Source organism: Hippocampus zosterae, chromosome 3 (genome assembly GCF_025434085.1).
Source record: "Hippocampus zosterae strain Florida chromosome 3, ASM2543408v3, whole genome shotgun sequence".
Lineage (NCBI taxonomy): Eukaryota > Metazoa > Chordata > Actinopteri > Syngnathiformes > Syngnathidae > Hippocampus > Hippocampus zosterae.
In genome coordinates this window covers 27716293-27742025 of record NC_067453.1, presented here as the reverse complement: position 1 = coordinate 27742025, position 25733 = coordinate 27716293, and the positions used below count along the sequence as shown (strand labels likewise).

Here is a 25733-nt window from a genome sequence, read left to right as displayed (position 1 = left end):
TTGGTATACAAGACACCAAACTTATTGCACATGTGGCCTTGGTTTGAATCATTCCCATGAGTAAAACTGACAAAGGATATGCTCCAGTTTTGGTCACCTAAACAAGCTCTGTTATTGGACTTGCTCTGTTTCTTTTATGCATATTTGCAGTTGTTGTCACGTTTCGCGTGATGGTAGTTGTAGGACCCCAAAAAGCAGGGAGGAGCAGGGTGGATTGACCAAAATGTATTTAACAAAAAATACACACGGGAGTACAATGGAAAAAAAAACACTAACTCAAAGTACTCCAAAAAATGCCTGGAAATCACGAGGAACGAACAAAACTAAGACAGGAAACAAAACATGACAGGAGCACACACACGTATGCTCACATACTCATAGCTCACAATGACCCAACAAAGACTGGCAGAAACTCAGGGAACTAAATACAAGCTAAGTATATAAACATAAGACTTGTCCTATTGCATCAGAGAGAAAGCTCAAACCCAACATACTACACCAGATTGAATTCCTTGCAAAAGAAGATCTGGACAATTATAATGCAACAATATAAAAAATACGACCAAAGAATTCTTTCCCATTCTTGCTTGATGTACATCTTCAGCTTTTCAACAGTCCGGGGTCGACGATGTCGTATTTTTTTATGCATTATAATGCGCCACACATTTTCAATGGGAGACAGGTCTGGACTGCAGGCAGGCCAGTCTTGTACCCATACTCTTTTACGACAAAGTCACGCTGTTGTAACACGTGAAGAAGGTGATTTGGTATCGTGTTGCTAAAAAAAGCAGGTCCATCCATGAAAAAGACATTGCTTGGATGGCAGTGTATGTTTCTCCAACACTTCTTTGTTTCTTTGAGCATTAACGGTGCCTTCACAAATATGTAAGTTGCCCATGCCATTGGCACTAACATAGACCCATGTCTTGTCCAGGGAAACCAAGACAATGAAAGTATTTATAAAAATGAGATTTATTTAAGAAAGAAAAAGAAAAGAAAAAAAAACATGGAGGGACACTGTTCACAGATCTGTCAAGGGAGCCTTTTCCCCCTCCGTGTCTTGATCTTGTTGGGAGGTGGTGAAGGCCAGCGCAATCAGCAGCTACACAGCGTACAGACTAGTGCAACTTTGCTTATCCGCAAAATAATTGGTCAGCATTCAATAGTGCGAACAGTGTATGTATGTCAAATTCCCATTCCACCCATCCCAGCACAGATGCTGCCTTTTGAACGTTATGTCGATACCAGTCTGGATGGTTCGCTTCCTCTTTGGCCTGGAGGACATGACGTCCACAATTTCTCAAAACAATTTGAGATGTGCAGTCGTCAGACCACAGAACACCTTGGATCAGTCCATCCTCGATGAGCTCGGACCCAGAGAAGCTGACAGCGTTTCTGTCAACTGCGTTTACTCACATTGTTTTCCAAAGTGTTCCTGAGCCCATGTGGTGATATTCTTTGCATATTGACGTCGGTTTGTGATGCGGTGTCACCTGAGGGATGGAAGGTCACGGGCATTCATGTTGGTTTTCGGCCTTGCCTCTTCGATGCAGTGATTCCTCCATATTCAGTGAATCTTTTGATGATATTGTGGACTGTAGATTGTCCTTAAACAGTTTGACTATTTTCTCACGCAGTTGTTCACACAGAGCGAACCTCGCCCCATCCTAGCCTGCGAATGACTTAACAATTCAGGGAAGCTCCTTTACAACCAATCATGGCGCCCACCTTTTCCCAGTTAGCCTGTTCATTTGTGGCATCTTCCAAAAAGGAATTTGATGAGCTTTTCTCAACTTTCTCCATCTTTTTTGCCACCTGTCCAAACTTTGTTCGGAATGTGTTGCAGCCATAAAATTGTTCATGATTTGGTACAGCAATAAAGTTTCCATTTGAATATTAAATATATCATCTTTTTGAAAGTGAGAGCTATTTATTGGGCCCCGATTAATGCCAAGGGATACCAGTTCAATAAATGTGCTGGCAGTTATACGGTGCGTTTTTATTTCGGGTACTCAAAGCGCTTCACGCTGTTACCTCATTTTACTGACTGATGACGCAGCATCAGGAGCAACTTGGGGTTCGGCATCTTGCTCAAGGACACATTGACAAGGCCAGGACTCAAACTACCAACCTCTGGGTTGGGAAACGACCACTTTACCACTGAACCATGCTGCCCCGAACATTTCTTAAATGTACTCAAATGACCTTTATGGTATTATTAACAGTTGACCTACAGGAAAACGCCAATCATGTAAAATTATTTGACAAGGGAGGAAACAGATGTCCACATCCACTATTCCTCAATCTCTGCCAATGTTTACATTTTCCACGTGGTTATTTCATCAATATTACTATGAAATCACAATGTTCTATCCGTGGGGGGATTTTTTAAAATAATTTATTTTTTGTCGGACTATGGCCCAATGGTATACGAATGCAATTCCCCACTGGTCAACTCGGGTTCGAGACCCGTGATATGTCTTATGCACAAAGTTTAAGGTGGCCCGGTAGTCCAGTGGTTAGCACGTGGGCTTCACAGCACAGAGGTTCCAGGTTCGATTCCAGCTCCGGCCTCCCTGTGTGGAGTTTGCATGTTCTCCCCGGGCCTGCGTGGGTTTTCTCCGGGTGCTCCGGTTTCCTCCCACATTCCAAAAACATGCGCTGCAGGCTGATTGAACACTCTAAATTGTCCCTAGGTGTGAGTGTGAGTGCGAATGGTTGTTCGTTTCTGTGTGCCCTGCGATTGGCTGGCAACCGATTCAGGGTGTCCCCCGCCTACTGCCCGAGGACAGCTGGGATAGGCTCCAGCACCCCCCGCCACCCTAGTGAGGATCAAGCGGCTCGAAAGATGAATGAATGAATGGATGAATGAATTTATTTTTTTTATAGAACAGAGCTGTGGGCTACTTATGAGGGCCTATGGAGCTACCTGGTGGCCGCGGTCACCGCTTTGGTGACCCCTCTTGTAGTGTTTTCAATTAAATATAGGTTGAACATGATTTGAAACTCATTGCAACAGCAATGCCCCCCCCCGCCCCCCGGCCCCCGTCCGACTCACCAAAAAAAAAATCTTCCTGCAGTTCGTTCTCATTTGAAAAATGAGCATGGTCCAACTCCTGAATGAGCATCAGCTGCAGCTTGTAAATGCTAAGGCTTCAGAATGGTGTTCAACAAGTATTCCCAGATAAGAACAGTGTGAAAACAGCGTGGCGCAGGCTCACAATTTGAGCATTTCTGACACAATGAACAGTGTGCACGGAGGGGGATACAAAGACATAATCAATTGCTGCCATTGGATGGTACCTTTGGGGAAAATTCATACCTCATACTGAATACACATCTCAAATAAGTCATGAAAATGGTTTATTTTCCTCAGCACCTCCCCACATATCGGTCGAGCATACATGTAGCCCCGGGAGAGAAAAGATCTCGTCGTGCCCGACTGTAGAACAGAAATTAATAATAGCAATAATGAAATGGTGATTAGGGCGGCCCGGTAGTCCAGTGGTTAGCACGTCAGCTTCACAGTGCAGAGGTACCGGGTTCAATTCCAGCTCCGGCCTCCCTGTGTGGAGTTTGCATGTTCTCCCCGGGCCTGCGTGGGTTTTCTCCGGGTGCTCCGGTTTCCTCCCACATTCCAAAAATATGCGTGGCAGGCTGATTGAACACTCTAAATTGTCCCTAGGTGTTAGAGTGCGAATGGTTGTTCGTCTATGTGTGCCCTGCGATTGGTTGGCAACCGATTCAGGGTGTCCCCCGCCTACTGCCCGGAGACAGCTGGGATAGGCTCCAGCACCCCCCGCGACCCTAGTGAGGATCAAGCGGTTAGGAAGATGAATGAATGAATGAATGAATGAGTAACACTGCTTAATTTTCGAATCTCGAATGACGATATCTGACACTATCAAATCTATAAAATACGTGAAGCTGCGTTCAATACATACATTGAAAAGTGGGGTGGAGTGCAGATTGAGTTTGCTATACATGAACTCCTTTTCCGATAAAAACATGAATGCACCTTTGTCAGTTGAGTGTATTTATTGCTGTAAAAGGAAGGGCGTAAAATAAATGGACATTCAAATTTCATTTTCGTACAATTTGTTAGTATACATCACGTCGGTGAGTAGTTCCTACTTTTCTCGTCATATATGACGACAAACATAGAAATTTCAAACATGCTGTATATATAAACGATTCCCATTCTTGCACTATAAGACACAAAATACCATCTTTAGCTTTTTTTCCCCCCTAATACAATAATATAATAATGTAAACAATAAACAAATACCATCAACTGCCATGTTTCTTTGTATTTCTGAACTCACTGTTGTGAATTCAGAAATGTTTTTGGTCAACGGGCGCTATTTGGAATGACAAATAAATAAGTTTACTGAATTTGTTAGTGTTAATAATAAATTAAAACACAAACACAAAAGGGATCGGTTCTTGTCACAACTGCATAGTAGATCCCACTGACCATAAGATTCCAATGAGTTCTGATGCTACACCAATGTACAGAAGGCTCCATTTCAGCCTAGTATACAAATTATTCGGTCATATGATTACAACAAACACCTCGATTATCCAAAATATGTTATTACCTTTATTTTATAAGATTCTGTTCTTCGCCTCCGATATATCTAGAAGTTGGACATGGACATTGGCAGCATTCATCTCTTCCACTTGCATTCATCATTCATTCATCTTCCGAGCCGCTTGATCCTCACTAGGGTCGCGGGGGGTGCTGGAGCCTATCCCAGCTGTCTTCGGGCAGTAGGCAGGGGGACACCCTGAACTGGTGGCCAGCCAATCGCAGGGCACACAGAGACGAACAACCACTTGCACTCACACTCACACCTAGGGACAATTTAGAGTGTTCAATCAGCCTGCCACGCATGTTTTTGGAATGTGGGAGGAAACCGGAGCACCCGGAGAAAACCCACGCAGGCCCGGGGAGAACATGCAAACTCCACACAGGGAGGCCGGAGCTGGAATCGAACCCGGTACCTCTGCACTGTGAAGCCCACGTGCTAACCACTGGACTACCGGGCCGCCCCTGCATTGGAACAATGTTGTATAAATAAATAAGTATTGCTGACTGTTTTTAGCAGGAAAAAAAAAGTACCGGTATGTTTAATTTTGTACTGTAACCTGCATTTTGCTTACATTCTGTTCCTTATCTCATGAATTGGGTTTCAGAAAAGTGCATCACTCCGTTTTTTTTAGGTCCATCTTGTTGGACTTGTCTTTGGAGTAAGTTTTGATTCTGGATTAGGTAGCAGAGGAAGGCCTTTCAAAGCTGCCTTCACCATCTTCACGATCAAATGCTAAATGTCATCATCAGTTCTGCTACGAAACCAGTCGAGCACGGTGTCCTTGTTCTCGCTGACCCACTGGATGTTGACGTTAACCTGCTCAATAGCCCGGTCCACGGCCTCCGAAGCAGCACCAAGGTCAGACTTTGTGGCAAAATCCTTCAACTGCAGAGGTTCAGAGGTGCATTTTTTTTAAAAAAAATCAACATGAGTTTAGTGACTCATTTTATGATCTGTGTGTGATGATATGTTTGGAATGACATCACTGCTAAGGATAAATTACCTCCTCCAGTTCGAACTGAGTTGAGAACCTCCTGGTCACACCCTCGATCAGTTTGGCTCCATCGCTGGTGACAGGCAAAAACAAGATATATTGAATTACCGGTACATTTGAATAACACAACTGTAATGTTGAAACAATTTGATCTGAAGATTGAAAAAAAAAAAGCATGAATAAACTTCCTGATAATGTCATAAGGATCACATGACACACGTTGGAATTGAAATGAATAAGCGCCACTTCCTTGTGGCTTTTGTGAGAAAGAAATCAAGATAAGCACTGATTCCAATGAATGACTTTTGTACTCGATAACGGCTAAATTAAACAAGCCACCGTGTATCACAAGCTTTATGGCAGCCGTTGATTCAAAGAACTGCTCTCTTCAGTGGTCGATGTACAGTAAACAGGCAATTGGCAAGCAGCAAGAAGAAACTTTTTCACATCTGTGGGTTTATACAAAGAGATGAACAGATCCCTTGTATGAATCAATAAACACAAGCCATGACCTATGATTATGATTTAAAAAAAAAAAAATTTTACTTGAGCCTCCTTTAGGCCTGTTTTTCTTGTTTCTAAAACGCTGTTGTCGTGTAGACAGTTTCTTCCCTTGAATGAACAAATGTGCCTCCGGATTTTCTGCATTCTACTTTCATTTTGATACCGCTTTAGGAAATGGGTCACAATGCATTACAAACGAAAAATCACAACACTGCCATTAGGAAGATTATTCATTGTTTTTTTTTTTAGACGGTGGCTTATAGCTCAACAAATGTGATGTTTAGCACGCCAGCCTCACAGTGCAGAGGTGCAGGATTCAATTCTGGCTCCGGCTTTCCTGTGTGGAAGGCCTTCCTGCGTGGACTTTGCATGTTCTCCCCGGGCCTGCGTGGTTTTTCTCCGGGTATTCCGGTTTCCACCCACATTCCAAAAACATGCATGGCCGGTTCATGGAACACTCTAAATTGTCCCTAGGTGTGATTGTGAGCATGGATGGTTGTTCGTCTATGTGTGCCCTGCGATTGGCTGGCGACCGATTCAGGGTTTCCCCCGCCTACTGCCCGAAGACAGCTGGGATCGGCTCCAGCATGCCCCGCGACCCTCATTAGGATAAGCAGATCAGAAAATGGATGGATCTCTCTCTCTCTCTCTCTCTGATGGATCGATAGATAGATACACATTCCGCATTCTGACATACGTCATGGCCGCACAGATGTACAGTGTCGAAAAGTTGAAGAAGAAGAACTAACCCCTGACTAACGTAGTCCCAGTGTGCACGAATAAAATTCCAAGCCAATCCATGCCCCGCCACATTTGTGGCAATGTAGTTAATAGTCGAAGTAACATCCATCAGACGTATCTTCTTAGGGTCCAAAGTGTAATCCAAGTATCTGCAAGATAACCAAGACATTCTTTAGCGAGTCTAACAGACTTGGCTTATCTATGGCCGTCATAAAATCACATCTTGTTATTCAACCTTTTATCAGATTTAATACTAAGTATGAAACATCCCCAGGTTCGAAAGTCATTGTTCAGGTCACCTGCTTAGAAGCCAGATCTTCTTGGTGCATGACAGGGCTTTACGAAGCTGGTCTTTCTCTGAGGTTTTCCTGGTGTTCTGGAACTTATTCCAAGCAAACTCCCACTCTTTTTTCCCTCCGGCGGCCAAAGCTTGGCAGTAGATGACCGACCGTAAGTTGGGGTGAATGCTGAGTCGCACAGAAACACACAAAACATGATGACAAAGGTTGAGTGTAACACATTTTACGTTGCCAGGTGTGTCTTTACCTGTTGACGTTGGTATCATTGCCATTCATCCAGTCGTCAAACATCCACGTAGCCCTTTGGATGCATTCTTGGAGTCCATTGGAACAAGCCACGTCAATGGCTGTGATCTGGTTGTGCCTTGAAATGAAACCCAGTGTTATTTCTTTTGTAAAATAATCCGTCAACTTGCTTTGTTACATTGATTCTCGAAGCAAAGCCTGCATGTTTTGTTGTCCAGTGATGTCCTATTGCAATCATTTTTCAAACAATAAATAGAACTGAATGCCTACCTACTGACCCAACCCCAAGCCATCTTTATTGATATTGAACCTTGATCATATTGATGGAAAGGCAAAAACGTCCGTGAAGGAAGGATCAGTTCAAGCTCCCAAACATCTGAGAAACTCAGCAGCGGCAGTGTCGCCAACTTGGGCTTGCATGTTTTCTTCCAGGATGGGCTCAAACATTTTCATAGATGTAAGACATGATGTCATGAGCAAAATGAACTCAAAAGTGTACAAACATTTTGTCTGCCAAAAAAAATTTCCAACAAACAGATTAGAAGATCCTTCATCATGCAGCGAGCTAATGACCCAAAACACAAAGGAGTTCATGCCGGAAAGAAGTGGGAGGTTTGACAATGGGAAAGTCGATCTCCAGACTTCAACCATCTGAATCCTGAAGTTGGTCGACAAAAGAGGAGACTAAAATTAGTAACCGCCAAAACAATCCAAAATGTAAAAGAGGCCATGGTGAAAGCACAAGTGTCAAACTGCTGTCCTGGATATATTTTTTAGACTGTGGAAAAGTGGATGTAGCACAGTGGTGGGCAAACTACGGCCCGCGGGCCGAATCTGGCCCGTTGGTCTTTTTAATGCGGCCCGCCAAAGTTTGGTCCACAATTAAGGTTCGATGTGAATGATTGCATTCATTTCAATTGGACTTGTAATGACAGGCCTTTTACCGCCAGGTGGCGCATTGACTTGAAGTTGCAGAACATGGGGGGGTGGGTCTTTTCGACCACCTCGGACCTCTGTATCGCTCTACTTGTACTGGTCTGATCACAACCCATATGCAGCAATGCACAGGCTAAAATAGGTCATCAACAACACTGTTGTCATTTAAAAAAAAGTATATTAATACAGTACTTTCATGCTTTTGTTGCGTTGATGTTTGATATGGACTGTCAACAAATGCAGTTTTTTTTAATGTACCATAGCTCGTACTGACCTGGCCCTTGTGTCAAATTTTAAAAGTCAATGCGGCCCCCCGAGCCAAAAAGTTTGCCCACCCCTGATGTATCACATGCTAACGGCACACAGCAGCGCCCCCACTGTGAGGCAGACATGCTAACCGTTCGTCATATGTGTTGCCTTGGAACAAAATATTAAAGGGGACAAATTTATCGACCAGTGATAATCAGCACTATCATTGATTGCTCAGAAAAGTTGCAGACGTGTTGGGGCACGAGGAAGTTGCGTTTGGTGTAAACTACGAGTGGCAGAAGCGCGGTTCTGCTCAACTAAATGAAGAGTGGATCAAATGTCGGAGATGAAGTGAGGCCTCCACAAGTAAAAATGCTTGAATAGTCTTTGCGTGTCTTTACGTGCACTTCCCCCCCGCCCCCACCCTCCCACACACACTTAAAGATTCACCCCTTGCCTCACCTCTCAATCCCTTAACTCCACCACTACTTGTAATATTAATGACAGCCATACTCAACGTTGATTCTGGCGTTCAATGTCACTCAGCCTACATGTGCTTGATTGTTTTTTTGTTTTTTTTCCCCCAGTCTTCCGATTTCCTCCTGCTTCCACCGGTTTACTTTTTTCGCAGGCTAGTTGTAGACTCGACATGCGATTGAGTTGTTTGTCTCTGTGCCCTGCGATTGTCAAGCGACCAGTATGTAGCACATCTTTCACCCGGGATAGGCTAAACAACAATAACATGAGCTACTACAGTAAAAAAAAAAAAATATATATATATATATATATATATATATATTCATTCATTCATTTTCTGAACCGCTTAATCCTCACTAGGGTCGCGGGGGGTGCTGGAGCCTATCCCAGCTGTCTCCGGGCAGTAGGCGGGGGACACCCTGAATCGGTTGCCAGCCAATCGCAGGGCACACAGAAACGAACAACCATACGCACTTACACTCACACCTAGGGACAATTTAGAGTGTTCAACCAGCCTGCCACGCATATTTTTGGAATGTGGGAGGAAACCGGAGCACCCGGAGAAAACCCACGCAGGCCCGGGGAGAACATGCAAACTCCACACAGGGAGGCTGGAGCTGGAATCGAACCCGGTACCTCTGCACTGTGAAGCCCACGTGCTAGCCACTGGACTACCGGGCCGCCCTGCCAATATATTGATAATCAATAAAGTTGTTTATTGGTGATCAATATATTGATCACATTGCTTTATTTTTTTGACGTGTATTTATGTGTTTACAAAACATTTAATCCTCGAGGGAATCTTAACCCTTAATGTACCCTGCAACCAGATAACATGATAAGCTGTCCACTGTTCCTGAAAGGGTTAAGATGTACAGTATATATTGTATAATATGCTTCTCAAACAGTACATCAAATTGATAAAAATACAAACAGGACTTTAGTGCATGGAAAACATCTGTTCCTTACTGTAATGAATGGTCCACTGGAATTTCCGAGTTGTCTGTGAAGTTTCTGAAGTAACTGTACAAGTTTTTAACTTGAGCCCGAAGATAGAGCTGAAAGAAAAAATGTGTTATGGAGTGACAAATGGTAGTGTCATGTACAGTATGATTTGTAAGTAATGATACTGCTGGTCATGGAACTGAATGGAACATGCCTGCATCGGTCCATACACCTCCGAGCGGTCAAACATGAGGACGAAGTACTCAAGATTCCGAACTGCCGACTCCCAGGGTATATACTCTTTCTCATCGCGAAGGAACCACGTTGTATTTAGAGCCAGAGTCACATCAACTATTTTGGCCCTAAAAGAAAAGTTGAGCAAAGTCACTGATCAAGACCATATTTAGATTGTGTTGATCCACAGAAAATTAATCTGTGGGGGTCCAATTCCATCAATGTTTATCTTCAAAGATTTAAGGATACAACAGCAGTAGTACCTTGCCAAATGAAACGCATCATCAATGAGCTGCCCTCGATTCATCACTGGAATGCGCTAGACAGCAAAAAATAAATCAATAAATAAAGATGAGACATGTTCGAACCATTTTTGTGTACACTATGTACCTGTAATTTACATGTTCAATTCACGGTAAAAAAAGGGGGGGGGGGCATAAGTTTAATCACCTGAAACTACATTTTGCACCTTTTCGATTGGCTGTTTTCCCTGAAAAACTCTGTATTGATTGTTCCGTTTCGTTTTTCTTAGAGCTGATTGAATAAATTAACCCACCCATTCAGGAACACAAAACTTGTGATAGCTGCGTAAATGTTAAAAAAAAAAAGTTTCCAACCATTGTCAGTTCAATGGGGAGGGGGGGGAGGGGGGCATAAGGAATAGACATTGGTGGGGACCCCGCAACACAAGCTCCAACTATTTTGGTCTGGTGCCTTGCTCAAGAGTCCATCCAGTCATCATTTTGCTTTTTAACAAAAATCATAAGACAAGTGCCTACCGACAGTGGGCCTTCTTTCCCCATGTCCTCAATCTAAGTCATCATTTTCAAATCAAATGATAAAATATGCACAACGGTTGGCTTAATACTCACATTGTGGTTTGATTCCAGCTGACTGAGGAGGTTCATCCAATTCTCTGGGTTGTAATTGACCCGATAGTATCCAGTACAGTTGACATTTGCAAGGACCCACTCTCCATGTTTAGAAATGAATGGATCTTTAACTGCTCCAAAGGAAACATTGGTTAACGTTGTATGTGTGTATGGATTGATAGAGAGAGAGAGAAAAAGGAAAATAATTACGAATGAAGAATAGGGTGGAAAGAAGGAAGTCGCCGTATTTGTAAAAGATCATAAATTCAATGACAGACTGCTAATCGGGTACACTCAAATCCAAATGGAGATGATAGTTGTGTTGTGACTCTGCTAGAATTCTTCCTTTCTGATCTCCACGGGTTTGAATTGGGGGCGGAGGGGAGGAAAAATGCTCTTTTCTTACCTGCACTTCTGGTCTTCAACCAGACGAGAGAAGTTCCCGATGTATTTGACAATACTCGGATTGGAATATGCCACAAAAAGCTGCAAAAAAAAAAAAACCCACACCTGATTCGTTTGATCAAGTCACCAATAAGCTTTGCAGAAGCTAAATGAAGGGCGGCCCGGTAGCCAAGTGGTTAGCACGTCGGCTTCACAGTGCAGAGGTACCGGGTTCGATTCCAGCTCCGGCCTCCCTGTGTGGAGTTTGCATGTTCTCCCTGGGCCTGCGTGGGTTTTCTCCGGGTGCTCCGGTTTCCTCCCACATTCCAAAAACATGCGTGGCAGGCTGATTGAACACTCTAAGTTGTCCCTAGGTGTGAGTGTGAGCGTGGATGGTTGTTCGTCTCTGTGTGCCCTGCGATTGGCTGGCAACTGATTCAGGGTGTCCCCCGCCTACTGCCCGAAGACGGCTGGGATAGGCTCCAGCACCCCCCGCGACCCTAGTGAGGACTAAGCGGTTCAGAAAATGGATGGATGGAAGCTAAATGATGCTGCTGCCTCACTGTATAGGTGTGCCTAATATTGTGGCCAGTCAATTCAGGGGTAACATTTGACGTAAAAAATAATGTCGCTGTCATTTACTGCTAACGTGGACGGCGTAATCTTGAGCTGCGATCGATTGAAGGGAAATCAAGCCCATTTTCGAGTCAGAAGTCTGGTTGGAACTGAAACTAGAATGCTTTTGAGGCTATACTTCATCATTTACATAAAGAGTGCATCTACTCTGCATTGGATGGAACGCTGAATTTATTATTTCCTTTTTTTTCTTCCTGGCCGAAATGCATTTTGACAAAGTCTTTAATGAAAGGCGTGTACAGTTTTTACAGTTTTTTACAGTTCCTCTATTTTTAATGAGAAGAACAAAGAATGTAGCATAGTTTTCTATTTTTGCTGATTATTTTGGGGCGGCCCGGTAGTCCAGTGGTTAGCACGTGGGCTTCACAGTGCAGAGGTACCGGGTTCGATTCCAGCTCCGGCCACCCTGTGTGGAGTTTGCATGTTCTCCCCGGGCTTGCGTGGGTTTTCTCCGGGTGCTCCGGTTTCCTCCCACATTCCAAAAAAAACATGCGTGGCAGGCTGATTGAACACTCTAAATTGTCCCTAGGTGTGAGTGTGAGTGTGAATGGTTGTTCGTCTCTGTGTGCCCTGCGATTGGCTGGCAACAGATTCAGGGTGTCCCCCGCCTACTGCCCGGAGACAGCTGGGATAGGTTCCAGCACCCCCCGCGACCCTAGTGAGGATCAAGCGGCTCGGAAGATGAATGAATGAATTTTTGTTTGGTACTCATGCGTACTTATGGTTGATGAACTACTGTTAGGTTTCCTCACTGCCGGTGGCGTCTGCTCTTGTTGGCTGTTTATAAGCGCTAACATAAGAGGTAACTCTAACCAAATCTGTTTTGCTCGGAAATGTTAAAACATCACATACCTCGAGTCCAAAGAACTGTTGAAGAGGAAGTGCTTCTGGTCAATTTGACCAATGGTCGTGTTGATGGTAATGACGGGATATCCATTTTGATTGGTCCACGTGTGCATCGTCTCGGCAACATCAGTGTGACCCCCGTCATCAACAACAGCCTGAACGCACGGAACAAAACGGTGTCAAAGATGCTTTCCTTTTGTATAGGCTTCCAAACATTTATTTCGGGGTGGGGTGGGGGCTGTTTGAATTTTGTGAACTTACCTTTCGTATATAGCCCCAAAGGTCATCTTGGTCAGTGTTTCCATGTCTAAAGGCACTGAGGTACATCTGCGAAGATGAAAAAGGGAGTGCAAAGGGTTAGGTTTCCTCTTATTTGGTTTTTTTTTTTAAATTTTAATTGTACTATTAGAAGTTTGAAAATACAAAATATTTGCCAGTAGGGAGAAGCAGCAGAAGATTTTTTTTTTTTTTTTGTCATGATCCACTCAGAGGTTAGTTTCGCTTTTCTCCCTTTTGGACACGTTTCCAAAAAAGTTTCATTTCAAGTATGATGAGGATGAAGGCAAGGAACAAAGAGATCGAGGATCGATGTCAAACGTCCAGTTGTGATCGGGTGACATCAGCTGACCTCAACCAATTAAAGAAGAGCTGAAATAAAGCTAACAATGTGGGCTTGGAACTGCTTTCAGACTTGATCCACTTGAATGACAAAATGGGAAAGCAGCTACCTCGGACGGACTGAACAGAATGTTTTCCGAGATATTGTGACAAAACCACACATCATCCCGCGATCTCAGACTCGTGCCTCCGACCGACTCACAATGGTGACAATTTCGGAATACTATAAAATCTTTTGAATTCCCTCTATTGAAAAATTGTATGAAGTGTCACCAGATTCACATTCATTCATACTCTCGTGATTATCTGCGTAATGTTGTCTTGATCAAAACCAAGTACTTTGTAATGAATTTGATACATTAGTAATATATTCTCTTTTGCATACAATTTTAAATGCTGCGTACAGTTTTCTTTCATTCGGATGTTCCTGAAATTAATATTTCACTTTGGCGAAATACGTTTGATGTATTCGACATGCACTGCTTGGTCAGTCCAATGCTGTTGATTATGATCAAAAAAAATACTGCAGTGTTTGAACTCCAGGGAAATGCTCATTTATGACAAAACAGGACCTTTTTTGGGGGGAAACATTGTTATAACAATGTTATAACAACAACAAGTTTTTTTCTGAAGCGTAGTTAACTTACACACGCACATGCAAGGCAAGAATTCCAAATGTTACTCACAAAGCCTACACAGTTCATAAAGTTTTTTTTTATGACGGCCATCTTTCAACTCTGGAATGAATTATTTTTGTGCAATGATGTCTAGAAATTAGAATTGATAGATAACCAGTGACAACGCCCCCCCCCCACCACCCCCCGAATAATTTTTAAAAACTGGTTTTTATTTATTTATTTTTGTACTGAGCATAGAATTTATTCCCAACAGCCAAATTTGTCTTGCCACAGACGCACGATACATCGGTTACCGTTTCAGCTGATTCGAACAAGGGTATCTCAACACTTACTTTAAGCCCTTTGTCGAAAACTCTTTGCTCCACAGCGTCGGCCAGCATTCTGAGCACAAGCGCTCCCTACCGCAAGAAGAAACAAGTCATCTGAATGCTAATATCCAAACTACGCGGCCTCTTATCTGAACTGCAAACAAGAATATAAGTACTGGATGATGACATCTGTCTGTAGTTGCATATGCATTTTGGTATACCTTGTAGTAGGATATAACATCAAACATCTCGATGATCTGTGAAGTGGACTGGATATTTTCTTGTGGGACGCTAAGAGGATGCGAAGAAGCCAACGCGTCCTGCTCAAGTGCTCCATGGAGTTCATGCATGATGTACATTTCTCTCTGGGAGAAAATACAGCACTTTTCATACATACAAAAATGCAAGGCAAAGTGCTTGACAGAGATGAAGACCAAGAAAAAAAAAAAACCCTAAAAACCAAAACTGCCACTTCTCAAATATCGCTTGCCCAAATCCATCGCTACCTTCAAATAATTGGCAAAATGATACACTGCAGACATCCCGTACATAATTCTCAACTCACCACTTTAAACGTCGGTTCGACTTCGTCCAGCGCCAAAGTTGACATGTAGGTGGCAAAGCCTTCATTAAGCCAAATTTCACTCCACCATTTCATTGTCACAAGATTTCCAAACCACTGTAAACAAAAGGAGAATACGGCAGCATTGAATCCGCAGGTTGAAATGTGACACACCATCAAAAAAAGACAACGAGGGATTGTCCCACTTAGTTGTGGCCGGTTACGGTAATTACACGCGGAATGTGGCCACAGGAAGATACATTTTCACGTGATTTTTGTTTTATTTTCAAAACAGACCAACGGGAGCAAGTGCGCAGACAACTGGTGCAACTTGTATAATACTGCAGCAGAATTTGATTCATGATTTTATGGTCAGTGTTTCAGGGATGCTCCGGTTTCCTCCCACATTCCAAAAACATGCGTGGTAGGCTGATTGAACACTCTAAATTGTCCCTAGGTGTGAGTGCGGGCATGGATGGTTGTTCGTCTCTGTATGCCCTGCGATTGGCTGGGAACCCATTCAGGGTGTCCCCCGCCTACTGCCCGGAGACGGCTGGAATAGGCTCCAGCTCCCCCTAGTGGGGATCAAGCGGTTCGGAAGGTGAATGTTTCAGGGATTCCGAAATGTATTGCATCTGTCAAAATATTTTGACGGATGCCACAGCAAACTCAGGGACGAGCGGTGTTTACGTCATTCATTCATTCATTCATTCATTCATTCATTCATTCATTCATCTTCCGTACTGCTTGATCCTCACTAGGGTCGCGGGGGGTGCTGGAGCCCATCCCAGCCGTCTCCGGGCAGTAGGCGGGGGACACCCCGAATCGGTTGCCAGCCAATCGCAGGGCACACAGAAACGAACAACCATTCGCACTCACACTCACACCTAGGGACAATTTTAGAGTGTTCAATCAGCCTGCCATGCATATTTTTGGAACGTGGGAGGAAACCGGAGCACCCGGAGAAAACCCACGCAGGCCCGGGGAGAACATGCAAACTCCACACAGGGAGGCCAGAGCTGGAATCGAACCCGGTACCTCTGCACTGTGAAGCCGACGTGCTAACCACTGGACTACCGGGCCGCCCGTGTTTACGCCACTCATATAGTATTCGCTTGGAACCCAGCAGACCAGGTAATATTTCAACAGAGCTACGAAACTGTCAATCGCATAACGAACAGAACAACATACGGTCGAGATTCAAAGCGAGAACCTTCTGGTATGAGGCATCCAGCAGTCCAGAATGAACCGTCGTGATTTTATCAGGTCTGGTGTGGAAAAGTTTTTGTTGGGAAGGAAAGTTTGATATAATCAGTTTGTTTCTTGACCAACCTGGTGTGCCAGTTCGTGTCCAATGATATACGAGATTGTTTCCTTGTGCAACTGGGATGACACTCCCTCTTCATACAGCAAGACTCCTTCGTCATATGTGATTAATCCCCAGTTTTCCATCGCTACAGCAGATAAATCCGGCAGTGCAATTTGATCTGGGGGAATGATGATGCACAATTACAGTAAGACTGAGGTTCTTTTCCATGGAATGCACATACAATATATGTAGGGAAAACAATACCGATGTTTAGAAGTTGGCGACATATGAACAATGTTTCAAATCTGCCTTCTCCACCACCAACAAAATTAGCAACAAAGCATCGGATTGTCCACAGGGACAAACTGTTTTTAGCATATAACGTTTAGATAACATCATTTATTGCTCCCTCTCTATCAATAATGGTTTTATGACGTCATAGGACGCTTAGACAGATAAAAATGTTTACAGCGGAGTTACAACGGTCACCGAGGTTACACATATACATAAAGTTCAATAAACAGTGAGAGAGTCAAAGTTAGCATCACTCACCACGTCGGGGGAATATTAGAAACCCTTTAGAGCCCTATTTCGGTGGACTGACACAAATGCGCTTGGCGTAAAAATGGGTGTCACTTTATTTTTGTGCCGGTGCAAGTCTAGCATAGTGTGTGAGTGAGGTTGTGTTTTACATCTCTGGATGGGCCGGCGCACAGAGTTGCCTCATCCCCAACTCATCTGACAATTTGGTAACAAAAAGTAGTCAGCCCTGGATGTAAAATCGGGTGCATCATCATATTCGTCTTCAGCTTGTTTGTATTTTTTTTGGTAGATACGCTACGGGGCATCGACATATTTGGTTACAAAATGAAGGGTAGATTTTAGACTCGCAAAAAGCAGGTCTATCTCACTGCGCTGGTGATCTAATGCGATTTTGGTGGATTTGATGAAGGCCCAAGCAGACAAACAGATGTGTGTGGTGGCCATCATGGGAGTTCAGTGTAGAAATCTATTCATTGAACAGATTATAATCATTCAAATCTTTAAAAATATTTTAATAGCACCCCCATGACATCTCACTTTTGCAGTGGGAGGGGGTGGGTTAGTGGGGTGGTTACACAATAAGGCAATTGCACATGTCACACGCACAGCTGACGACAGCAGCTGCAAGGGGAAATCTTGCAGTTCACCTGCCAATGTCACGATCGGACCGCAGTGAGTCTATTTGTATTGCCGCAACGCCATGCGCAGCATACTCGTGTTACGCCCAATTCTACCAACTCAAAATCTAGCAAAGTACAAAAATAAAGAAAACTCCACTAGACTTGTGTTCGGAACGAAAATCGGGCTCCTAGAGTTCCGTGTTGTTGGTAAGTGGACACCATTTGCTCATAATGACACACAATTCAGTTGAGGTTTAGAAGACCTTTCATGACATATCATCACATTGTAGCCACACGCTGAATTTTCTCAATCATGACCTCACAAAAATTCTTACCAAGTTTTTTCAGAAGGTAACTGATTTCAAATTGTTTCTCGTAGAACATAAGAATCTTTCCAGTAACGTTTGCTGCATATTGAGTGTGTCCAGCATCAGTAGCCTCTGGCCGAGCAAATATCTGCATGAGAAAACCATAGAAGGCAGGATACATAAGGTCCAGTTTGGTTTTTATTCTCAACTGAAACATTTATACACATGGACAAAAATGTTGGTGCTCTCCCATTAAAGTTAGCTTAATTTGTTGAATGGTAGTGTAAAGGGAAGCAAAAGACATTGCCAGTCAACACAGCAAAACAACTCAATGCATTTTCAAATCAGAGCAAACTTACTTGGATTTTCACACGGTCGTGCTTCGATGGCGTGGGTGTGAACTCTGAAACGGTGAATGCCAACAAGTACGTGGACATTTTTGGTGTGGGATGAAAGTGGGTGACTTCCCAGTTATCTATAAGACCGGAGTCTGAAAGAAGGGCGTGAGGGCGGGTGTTACATAGATTGTGTAAAAGTATACATTTTTCCATGTTTCAATACACAGTTTCATTCGAAATATTATTTATTCACCTGCCACAGCTTCATTTCCAAGTGCCATCATGTTTTCTCGATGAATGATTGACACATCAAACACAGCTTTCATTTCCGGCTCATCGAAACAAGGAAACACTCTCCTGGCGTCTGTTGGCTGCAGATGTGTACTGGCAAGAAATCTATGAAATAAAAAGTTCAATCTCCTCACCATCAAGTACTTAGGGGCTGACGTAGGAGTAAGTCAAATATGTGCAAGTCACATGCAAGCCTCGTCAGTCATAAACTTCACAATTCCAGCAAGTCCCCAAGTTACTTTAGGAAAAGAAAGTCAAGCAAGTCGAGCCCGCCACATTTCAATTCAGTCAAATAGTTACTTGGTTCAAGCCGTAAAGTCGTAGATCCAGTCAAAAATTTTTGCTCAGTAATACCATATAGAAGTGCTAATTAAATAGTAGAGCTGCTCCACTGTTCTACGGCTGAGACCAAAACCATATTTCTCCTCCTGAATTTGAGATTCGACCTCCCGACAGACCGTCCTCTCCAGCAACACTGAATAGACGTTACCAGGGAGGCTGAGGCGTGTGATTCCTCCGTAGTTGGAACACACTCCCCGATCCCCCTTCTTGAAAAGGGGGACCACCACCTCGGTCTGCCAGTCCAGGGGCACTGTCCCCAATGTCCATGTGATGTTGTAGAGGCATGTCAACCAGGACAGCCCCAAAATCCATCCGGAATCTTTCCTAACTCTGGGCGGATCTCATCCAGCCCTGGGGCCTGCCACCGAAGAGTTGTTTTAACCACCTCTGTAACTTCAAAAGCGGAGATAGGAGAGCCCACTTCAGAGTCCCCAGACTATGCTTTCTCAAAGGAAGGTGTGTCGGGGGGGGGGGGATTGAGAAGGTCTTCGAAGTACTCTTCCCACCGGTTCACAACGTCCCGAGTCGAGGCCAGCAGTCCTCCATCTCTACTAGACACACTGTTAATGGTACACTGCTTCCCCTTCCTGAGATGCCGAATGATGGACCAGAATGTCCCCAAAGCCGTCTGGAAGTCGTTTTCAATGGCTAATCTACTCCCATGCCTGAGTTTTTGCCTCTATGACTGCCGATGCTGCATTCTTCATTGTCAGACGGTACCCATCAGCTGTGTTCGGATTCCCACAGGCCAGAAAGGCCTGATAGGATTTCTTCTTCAGCTTGACAGGATTCCTCACAGCCTTTGTCCACCGCCCACTTCACAAAGCACCCGACACCTCTGGTCCGTCACCCAGGTTGTGAGCCCATGGAAAAGGAGAGCGATATAGCCTAGTTCCGGAAGGGGCTTGGGTGACTCGCATCCAGGCAAGTGAAAACGAGGTCCATTCATATCAATCATCATTAAGGATCATATGAACCATCGTTTATCTGGTCCCTCACCTAGCAGCTGTTTGCCATGGGTGACCCTGCCAGGCGCGTAAAGCCCCAGACAACTTAGCTTCTAGTATCATCAGGACACACAAACACCGCCACCACGGTAAGGTGACGGCTCATGGAAGGGCTCTAAAAATTAAACAAATGGAGAATATGAAATAAAATGATATCTCCTTCACGAATAATGCATGTTTTTTTTTTCAATTTACGTTTGCATGAGTGTTTACAAAGACCTATTTAGCACTTTTACTCTTACAATATATATTGAAATTTAAAGTAGAGTTATGGATCCGTTGTCTATGCTTCAAATCACGTTTTGAAGGTATGGTTTCACGATTATAGTCTCTGTGATGTCTAATCAATCACTTTATTGTCTTCTAAATGATTTGCATAACTGACATGAAGTTTAATTAATATTTGAGCAGACATTGGTGGGCTAAAAGTGCCAAGCTAACTTAGCTAGCTTGGCATCACAGTTCAGATAGCTAGTTTGCCTGGTGTCTAACAGATGAAGGTAAACGTCGCAGATGTTGTGCCTTTTATCTTTGAGTTGTAAATCTTGCATATTGCTAAAAGTTTTTCTCTCCCCTTTCAACCCCCAAAATAATCCTAGAATCCAAATGTATTCCTCATTGAAGTATCTGTTGTGAAAGTTGCTGAACTGTTGTGTGCGAGGGGAACGTGTTCCATCTCTTCAAAAATATTACGTGGTGACCCTTTAAAATGCGTATTTTAAGTACCACTCGGAGCTGTAGCTATTAGAGTCTTAGATGAATTTGAAATAAAGTCAATTTGACATTTCACCGTGAAGAATCTGTTGTTTTTTGTTAAACCGTAGCTTTCATTGCAAATTAAAAATGGAAAGGAGTCAGGATTATTTTGCCCAAGAAAGTCCGAAGCCGAAATTTTGGTGATTCCAATCAAGTTGCATGGCTGGAGCTCCTTACCTTTGGTTATCAGTGTTGTTTTTGATGTTCAAATCACTTCATCACCATCACCAACGTCCAACGTGGTAGCCCACAAGGACCACATGAGTTGGCCATGGGCCTGTTATAAAACAGGACACCAGTGATGGGGCAGTGATTTTCGGGGAATGTTGTACAAGTGATCATTTGAAAATGTAAACACTGACTGATATTTATAGCAATAAGGTGTTGAATCTTGATATTCATGTTTCCTAATTATTGTGAGAAATGCTGAATATGATCCGTGTATTTACAAAAAGTACCGGTAATATAATTCCATATGTTCCATCCACCCATCCATCTATTTTCAAGCTTCTATTCTCCGCTTCGCGGAGGGTGCTGGAGCCTATCCCAGCCGTCTTCGGGCAGTAGGTGGGGACACCCTGAACCGGTTGCCAGACAATCTCAATCATTCCATACGATGAAAGGTAATTTGAGCAAACTTGTTGTTTTAGAAGTGTGTATGTCAAACTGGTAGCCCTTTGCACAAATCGTTGGTCAAGAAGTAACTCTGACCACTGAACTCGATCAAGTCAATTTGCCTTTAAAATACATCTTCAGACTCAGTCATTACAATACAATACAATACATGCTGATTTATATAGCGCTTTCACAACAGCGGCAGCTGTAACAAAGCGCTGAACAAAACAGTTAACATAAAGTAAAATAATAAACACAACACAGTGCCGACATCTCCACTGAACAAAACGGGGTTGTGAAAAATGCTGCCCATTACAGGCGCAAAAAAACACAAGCGCCCCAGGTCTGTCCACCACCGACAGTCAATGGCGCCGACATTCCTCCCAATCAAAATCTGTGCTGTGCTGCCGAGAAGGTGCAACCACCAAGCACAGATACTTCTCCTTTTACGAATGTCGTGGCCAAAAAACGCTGAAAACAGTCCATAGCATTCAGAGCTTCTCAAACTTTTTGACACAAAGTACCACCCAAAAAAACCCAAAACAAAAACTAAACACAAAACTGGAAGTGGAACTTACTGCATAACCGGAAAACCCAAAGGGCTCTCCACCCTACTAAGGTTTCATAGTTTATATTTTTACTGTTCTATAGTTATCTGCTTCTTACTTCCTTTCACATGTGTCAAGCAATAATAATAATTAGACAGTTTGACTTGATAGTTAATTATGTAGAAAATAGTAAACGATGCATTGTAGATTTGCATGAAAAACGTGTTCCCTTTTTTTTAACCCACATTTGAAAAGAATTTTTTTGAAATTCAGCATGATAAGGGACTGTGTTAACGCTTGAGAATTCCAGTAATCGCTACATTTAATAAAGAAACAGCGTCAAGGCACTGTGATACCAGTAACCAGATTGTTGAGTTTTATTATTTATTTATGTTTTGCTTTGACTTGTAAACAAAAACTCGAGTCCGAGGCAACGGTTTGGCACAGAGATCAGTCACCTGTATTGTATTTCCATTCATGCCTGGCTTTCAGAACACATAACAAATTCAGCCAACGTGATATGAACTCCCGAGTGTTAAAGATGATCTTTCCATCCATCCATCCATTATCTACCGCTTATCCGGGGCCGGGTCGCGGGGGCAACAGCTTTAGCAGGGAAGCCCAGACTTCCCTCTCCCTAGCTACTTCTTCCAGCTCTCCCCGGGGGATCCCGAGTCGTTCCCAGGCAAGCTGGGTGACATAGTCTCTCCAGCGTGTCCTGGGTCTTCCTCGGGGTCTCCTCCCGGTGGGACATGACCGGAACACCTCACCGGGGAGGCGCTCAGGAGGCATCCGAATCAGATGCCCAAGCCACCTCATCTGGCTCCTCTCGATGTGGAGGAGAAGCGGCTCGACTCTGAGCCCCTCCCGGATGACCGAGCTTCTCACCTTATCTCTAAGGGAGAGCCCGGACACCCTGCGGAGAAAGCTCATTTCAGCCGCTTGTATCCGGGATCTCATTCTTTCGGTCACGACCCATAGCTCGTGACCATAGGTGAGGGTTGGGACGTAGATCGACCGGTAAATTGAGAGCTTCGCCCTTTGGCTCAGCTCCTTCTTCACCACGACAGACCGATACAACGTCCGCATCACAGCAGACGCTGCACCGATCCGCCTGTCGAATGATCTTTTAGCATCAGTTTTTTTCCCCCCCATCACATATTACATTGAAAATAGTACTCAAAAGAAATATATGAATCATCTCACACTTACCTGTCGGTGTTATCTTTAGAATGTGGAAAACTTTCCTTATATGTGCTTAAATACAAGGCTTGAAGATTTTGTGATATCTGTCCCTTGAACGCCAGAAACAAGCTGTAGTTCATTCCAGCCTCCAGTTTATCTGCCAACTGGATCTCCAAGAAATCACTTTCATCCGCATGATGCTTCATATTTGAGATCTCAATCTTCTTTTTTGTATTTTCATTCTTCACCAACGGATCATAAACCCTCAGGTCTCGGCTATGGAGGTAAATGCTCCGCGTCGTCTCAACACAGTAAAAATGTACGGTTGAGTTACCGGTGAACAGCATCGTCTGGTTGGGAGTGGTGACGTTAACTTCCTCAATGATTTTGGAATAGAGATGAAGATGAAGAAAGATTCTGTAGTTCTCAGGCACAAGATTTGTCGGCAGCCGCATGACAGGTGGTGGTGCCATCGTGGTGGCTGCCAAGGTCGGTCGCGGCGTCGGGTTCATTGTCGCAATCTGAGTTTCATACAAAATAATCATCGTGACGATGCCGCCGATGGCAGACGCGGTCAGGATGCCAAAAGTAGCGGCGAAGGCCTTGGACGTCGAGGTCTTCGGCATGGTGGCTGCGGTACCGTAGTTCCCGTTTTGCTCGACTAGCCCGAGCTTAGTCTCACAGATCTCTGAACTTGTATACCTCTGATCCCCAAGAACTTATCTGCATCCAAGTAACCACCCTCCCATAAACGGGGCTTGGCCCAACTATCCTCAGTCTGATTTTGGATTAAGCATTAACCCGAACATTGCACAGGGAGCAAAGAGTAAGTGATTCAGTGCGGAGGGTCGTAAATTGTCCGTCATAGATAGAGCTCACACATCTGGAGGTGGTTACTTGTGGTCCAGCCACACATTCAAAACTAATTCTCATGAAGCGCAACGCTGCCGATCTCTCTGCCTCGTGTTCCTCGCCTTGCATTTGTCAGTGTGATCATTTACAACTTAAAGAAAATATGAAAAGTCTACACCCCACCCCGTACAAGCGCCAGGTTTTTGTGATCTAAAAAAAATGAGACCAAAACCTTTTCCCCATTAATGTGATGTATGACCTGTGCAATTGAAAATAAATAAAGTGAAAACAAACAACGGAGGTAATATGGTGGCTCAAGCGGGTGCGTCCCTTTATAACTGGGATTCTGGCTGTGTTCAAAACTAATCAATCATGTGTCATGTTCAATCATGTCAATTGTGAGTCAGAAGAACCATGGCGCCACTTAAAGTCCCTCTAAACCCCGAATAAAGTTGTGCTGTTCTTGTAGGGGCGGCCCGATAGTCCAGTGGTTAGCACGTGGGCTTCACAGTGCAGAGGTACCGGGTTCGATTCCAGCTCCGGCCTCCCTGTGGGGAGTTTGCATGTTCTCCCCGGGCCTGCGTGGGTTTTCTCCGGGTGCTCCGGTTTCCTCCCACATTCCAAAAACATGCGTGGCAGGCTGATTGAACACTCCAAATTGTCCCTAGGTGTGAGTGTGAGTGTGAGTGGTTGTTTGTTTCTGTGTGCCCTGCGATTGACTGGCAACCGATTCAGGGTGTCCCCCGCCTACTGCCCAGAGACAGCTGGGATAGGCTCCGGCACCCCCCGCGACCCTAGTGGGGATCAAGCAGCTCGGAAGATGAATGAATGAATGTTCTTGTAGGCTTTTCCTGACATCATTGTAGTCACATCTTAAAGCACAAGCCATGTTCTATAGAGAGTTTTCACAACAGAGAGATCTCATTGTTCAACTGTACATTACAGTATGTGGCCAAAATGATTTGTTCACATGCCTTGACTCATTCTTAATCACGGTGTTGGTCCATAACTTATTGACAGCTTTCCATAAGGTTTAGGAGAGTGTTACTGGGAATTTATGACTATTCTTCCAGAGACGCATTTGCCTGGTCACAAGACTAGATTAGAAGGCCTGGCTTCTCAGTCTGGGTGCTAAAAAAGAGTTCCTTTGTCTCAGACTCCCTGCGGGCCAGTCAAGCTCATCCACACCAAACTCTTTCCATCCACGTCTTTGCGTTCAACTTTGTGGAAACAGTTTTGGGAAGCCATCTTTGTCAACATGATTGTGCATCAGTGGAAAAAGCAAGTTCCACAGAGACATGGGTGAGCAAATTCGATGCGGATGAACTTGATTGCCTTGCAGAGTCCTAACCTTGACCCTGATGGAACACCGGTGGGATGAATTGGAGTAGACTGAGAGCCAGGCTTTTTCATCCACCATCATTGTGTGAGCTCACAAATGTACTTCTGGACAATAGACAAGAGCAAACATTCCCCCACCCCCCCAAAAAAAAACACATTCCTTACCTTGTGGAAAGCTTTCCCAGAAAAAGCAGAGCTGTTAAAACTTGCATATGGTGCACTGACATAATAGTAAAATTCGAGTGTTGCGTTTGAATTGTGGTTCATAATAATTTGGTGAAAATACCAGTGGAAAATATCATAGTCATCTTAACATATTGTTGCACGACCATTTGAGGTCATTTCTGTCATGGGTCAAAGAAATTCTGAAACTCTCAATGAGATTTGTACATTTGCCAACAGGCTCCTTGGGAGTAAACTGCTGCAGCTATCACAGGTTTGAGGGTAACTTCTCCAATCGCCACGCCGGATGCGTCAATGCCTTCTACAGATGGACAACAGGATTTAAGAGCAGCGCCGCTCAAGAATAATGCAACGTTTTGTTCTTAACCCATCCATCCATCCATCATCTACCACTTATCCGAGGCCGGGTCG

General features: G+C 44.0%; 2 protein-coding genes and 1 long non-coding RNA gene across 3 annotated transcripts in view; 1 reads left to right on the top strand and 2 right to left on the bottom strand.

Annotated features, from left to right (window-relative positions):
* Positions 1-75, top strand: part of arpin (actin related protein 2/3 complex inhibitor) — a 4381-nt gene extending 4306 nt beyond the window's left edge. The window contains exon 6 of the mRNA XM_052062202.1: positions 1-75. This exon is cut by the window's left edge and continues 96 nt beyond it. The gene's annotated coding sequence lies outside the window, so the exon portion shown is untranslated.
* Positions 1-597, bottom strand: part of LOC127598390 (uncharacterized) — a 680-nt gene extending 83 nt beyond the window's left edge. The window contains exons 1-2 of the long non-coding RNA XR_007961908.1: positions 454-597; positions 1-125 (exon numbers count right to left, since the gene is read on the bottom strand). The exon at positions 1-125 is cut by the window's left edge and continues 83 nt beyond it. This is a non-coding gene — a long non-coding RNA (uncharacterized LOC127598390). The remainder of the gene's footprint in view (positions 126-453) is intronic.
* Positions 598-3346: 2749 nt separating this feature from the next.
* anpeplb (alanyl (membrane) aminopeptidase-like b) lies at positions 3347-23993 on the bottom strand. Its single transcript, XM_052062224.1, has 20 exons — positions 22974-23993; positions 18456-18598; positions 18224-18354; positions 17892-18012; positions 16417-16571; positions 15088-15201; positions 14744-14887; positions 14547-14612; positions 13220-13285; positions 12965-13113; positions 11499-11578; positions 11093-11223; positions 10484-10539; positions 10201-10348; positions 10011-10099; positions 7381-7497; positions 7134-7301; positions 6843-6983; positions 5599-5662; positions 3347-5480 (listed from the first exon to the last, which is right to left on the bottom strand). Exons 1-20 carry the CDS (start codon positions 23570-23572, stop codon positions 5328-5330), a joined length of 2835 nt encoding a protein of 944 aa, XP_051918184.1. The 5' UTR covers positions 23573-23993; the 3' UTR covers positions 3347-5327.
* Positions 23994-25733: the final 1740 nt, after the last annotated feature.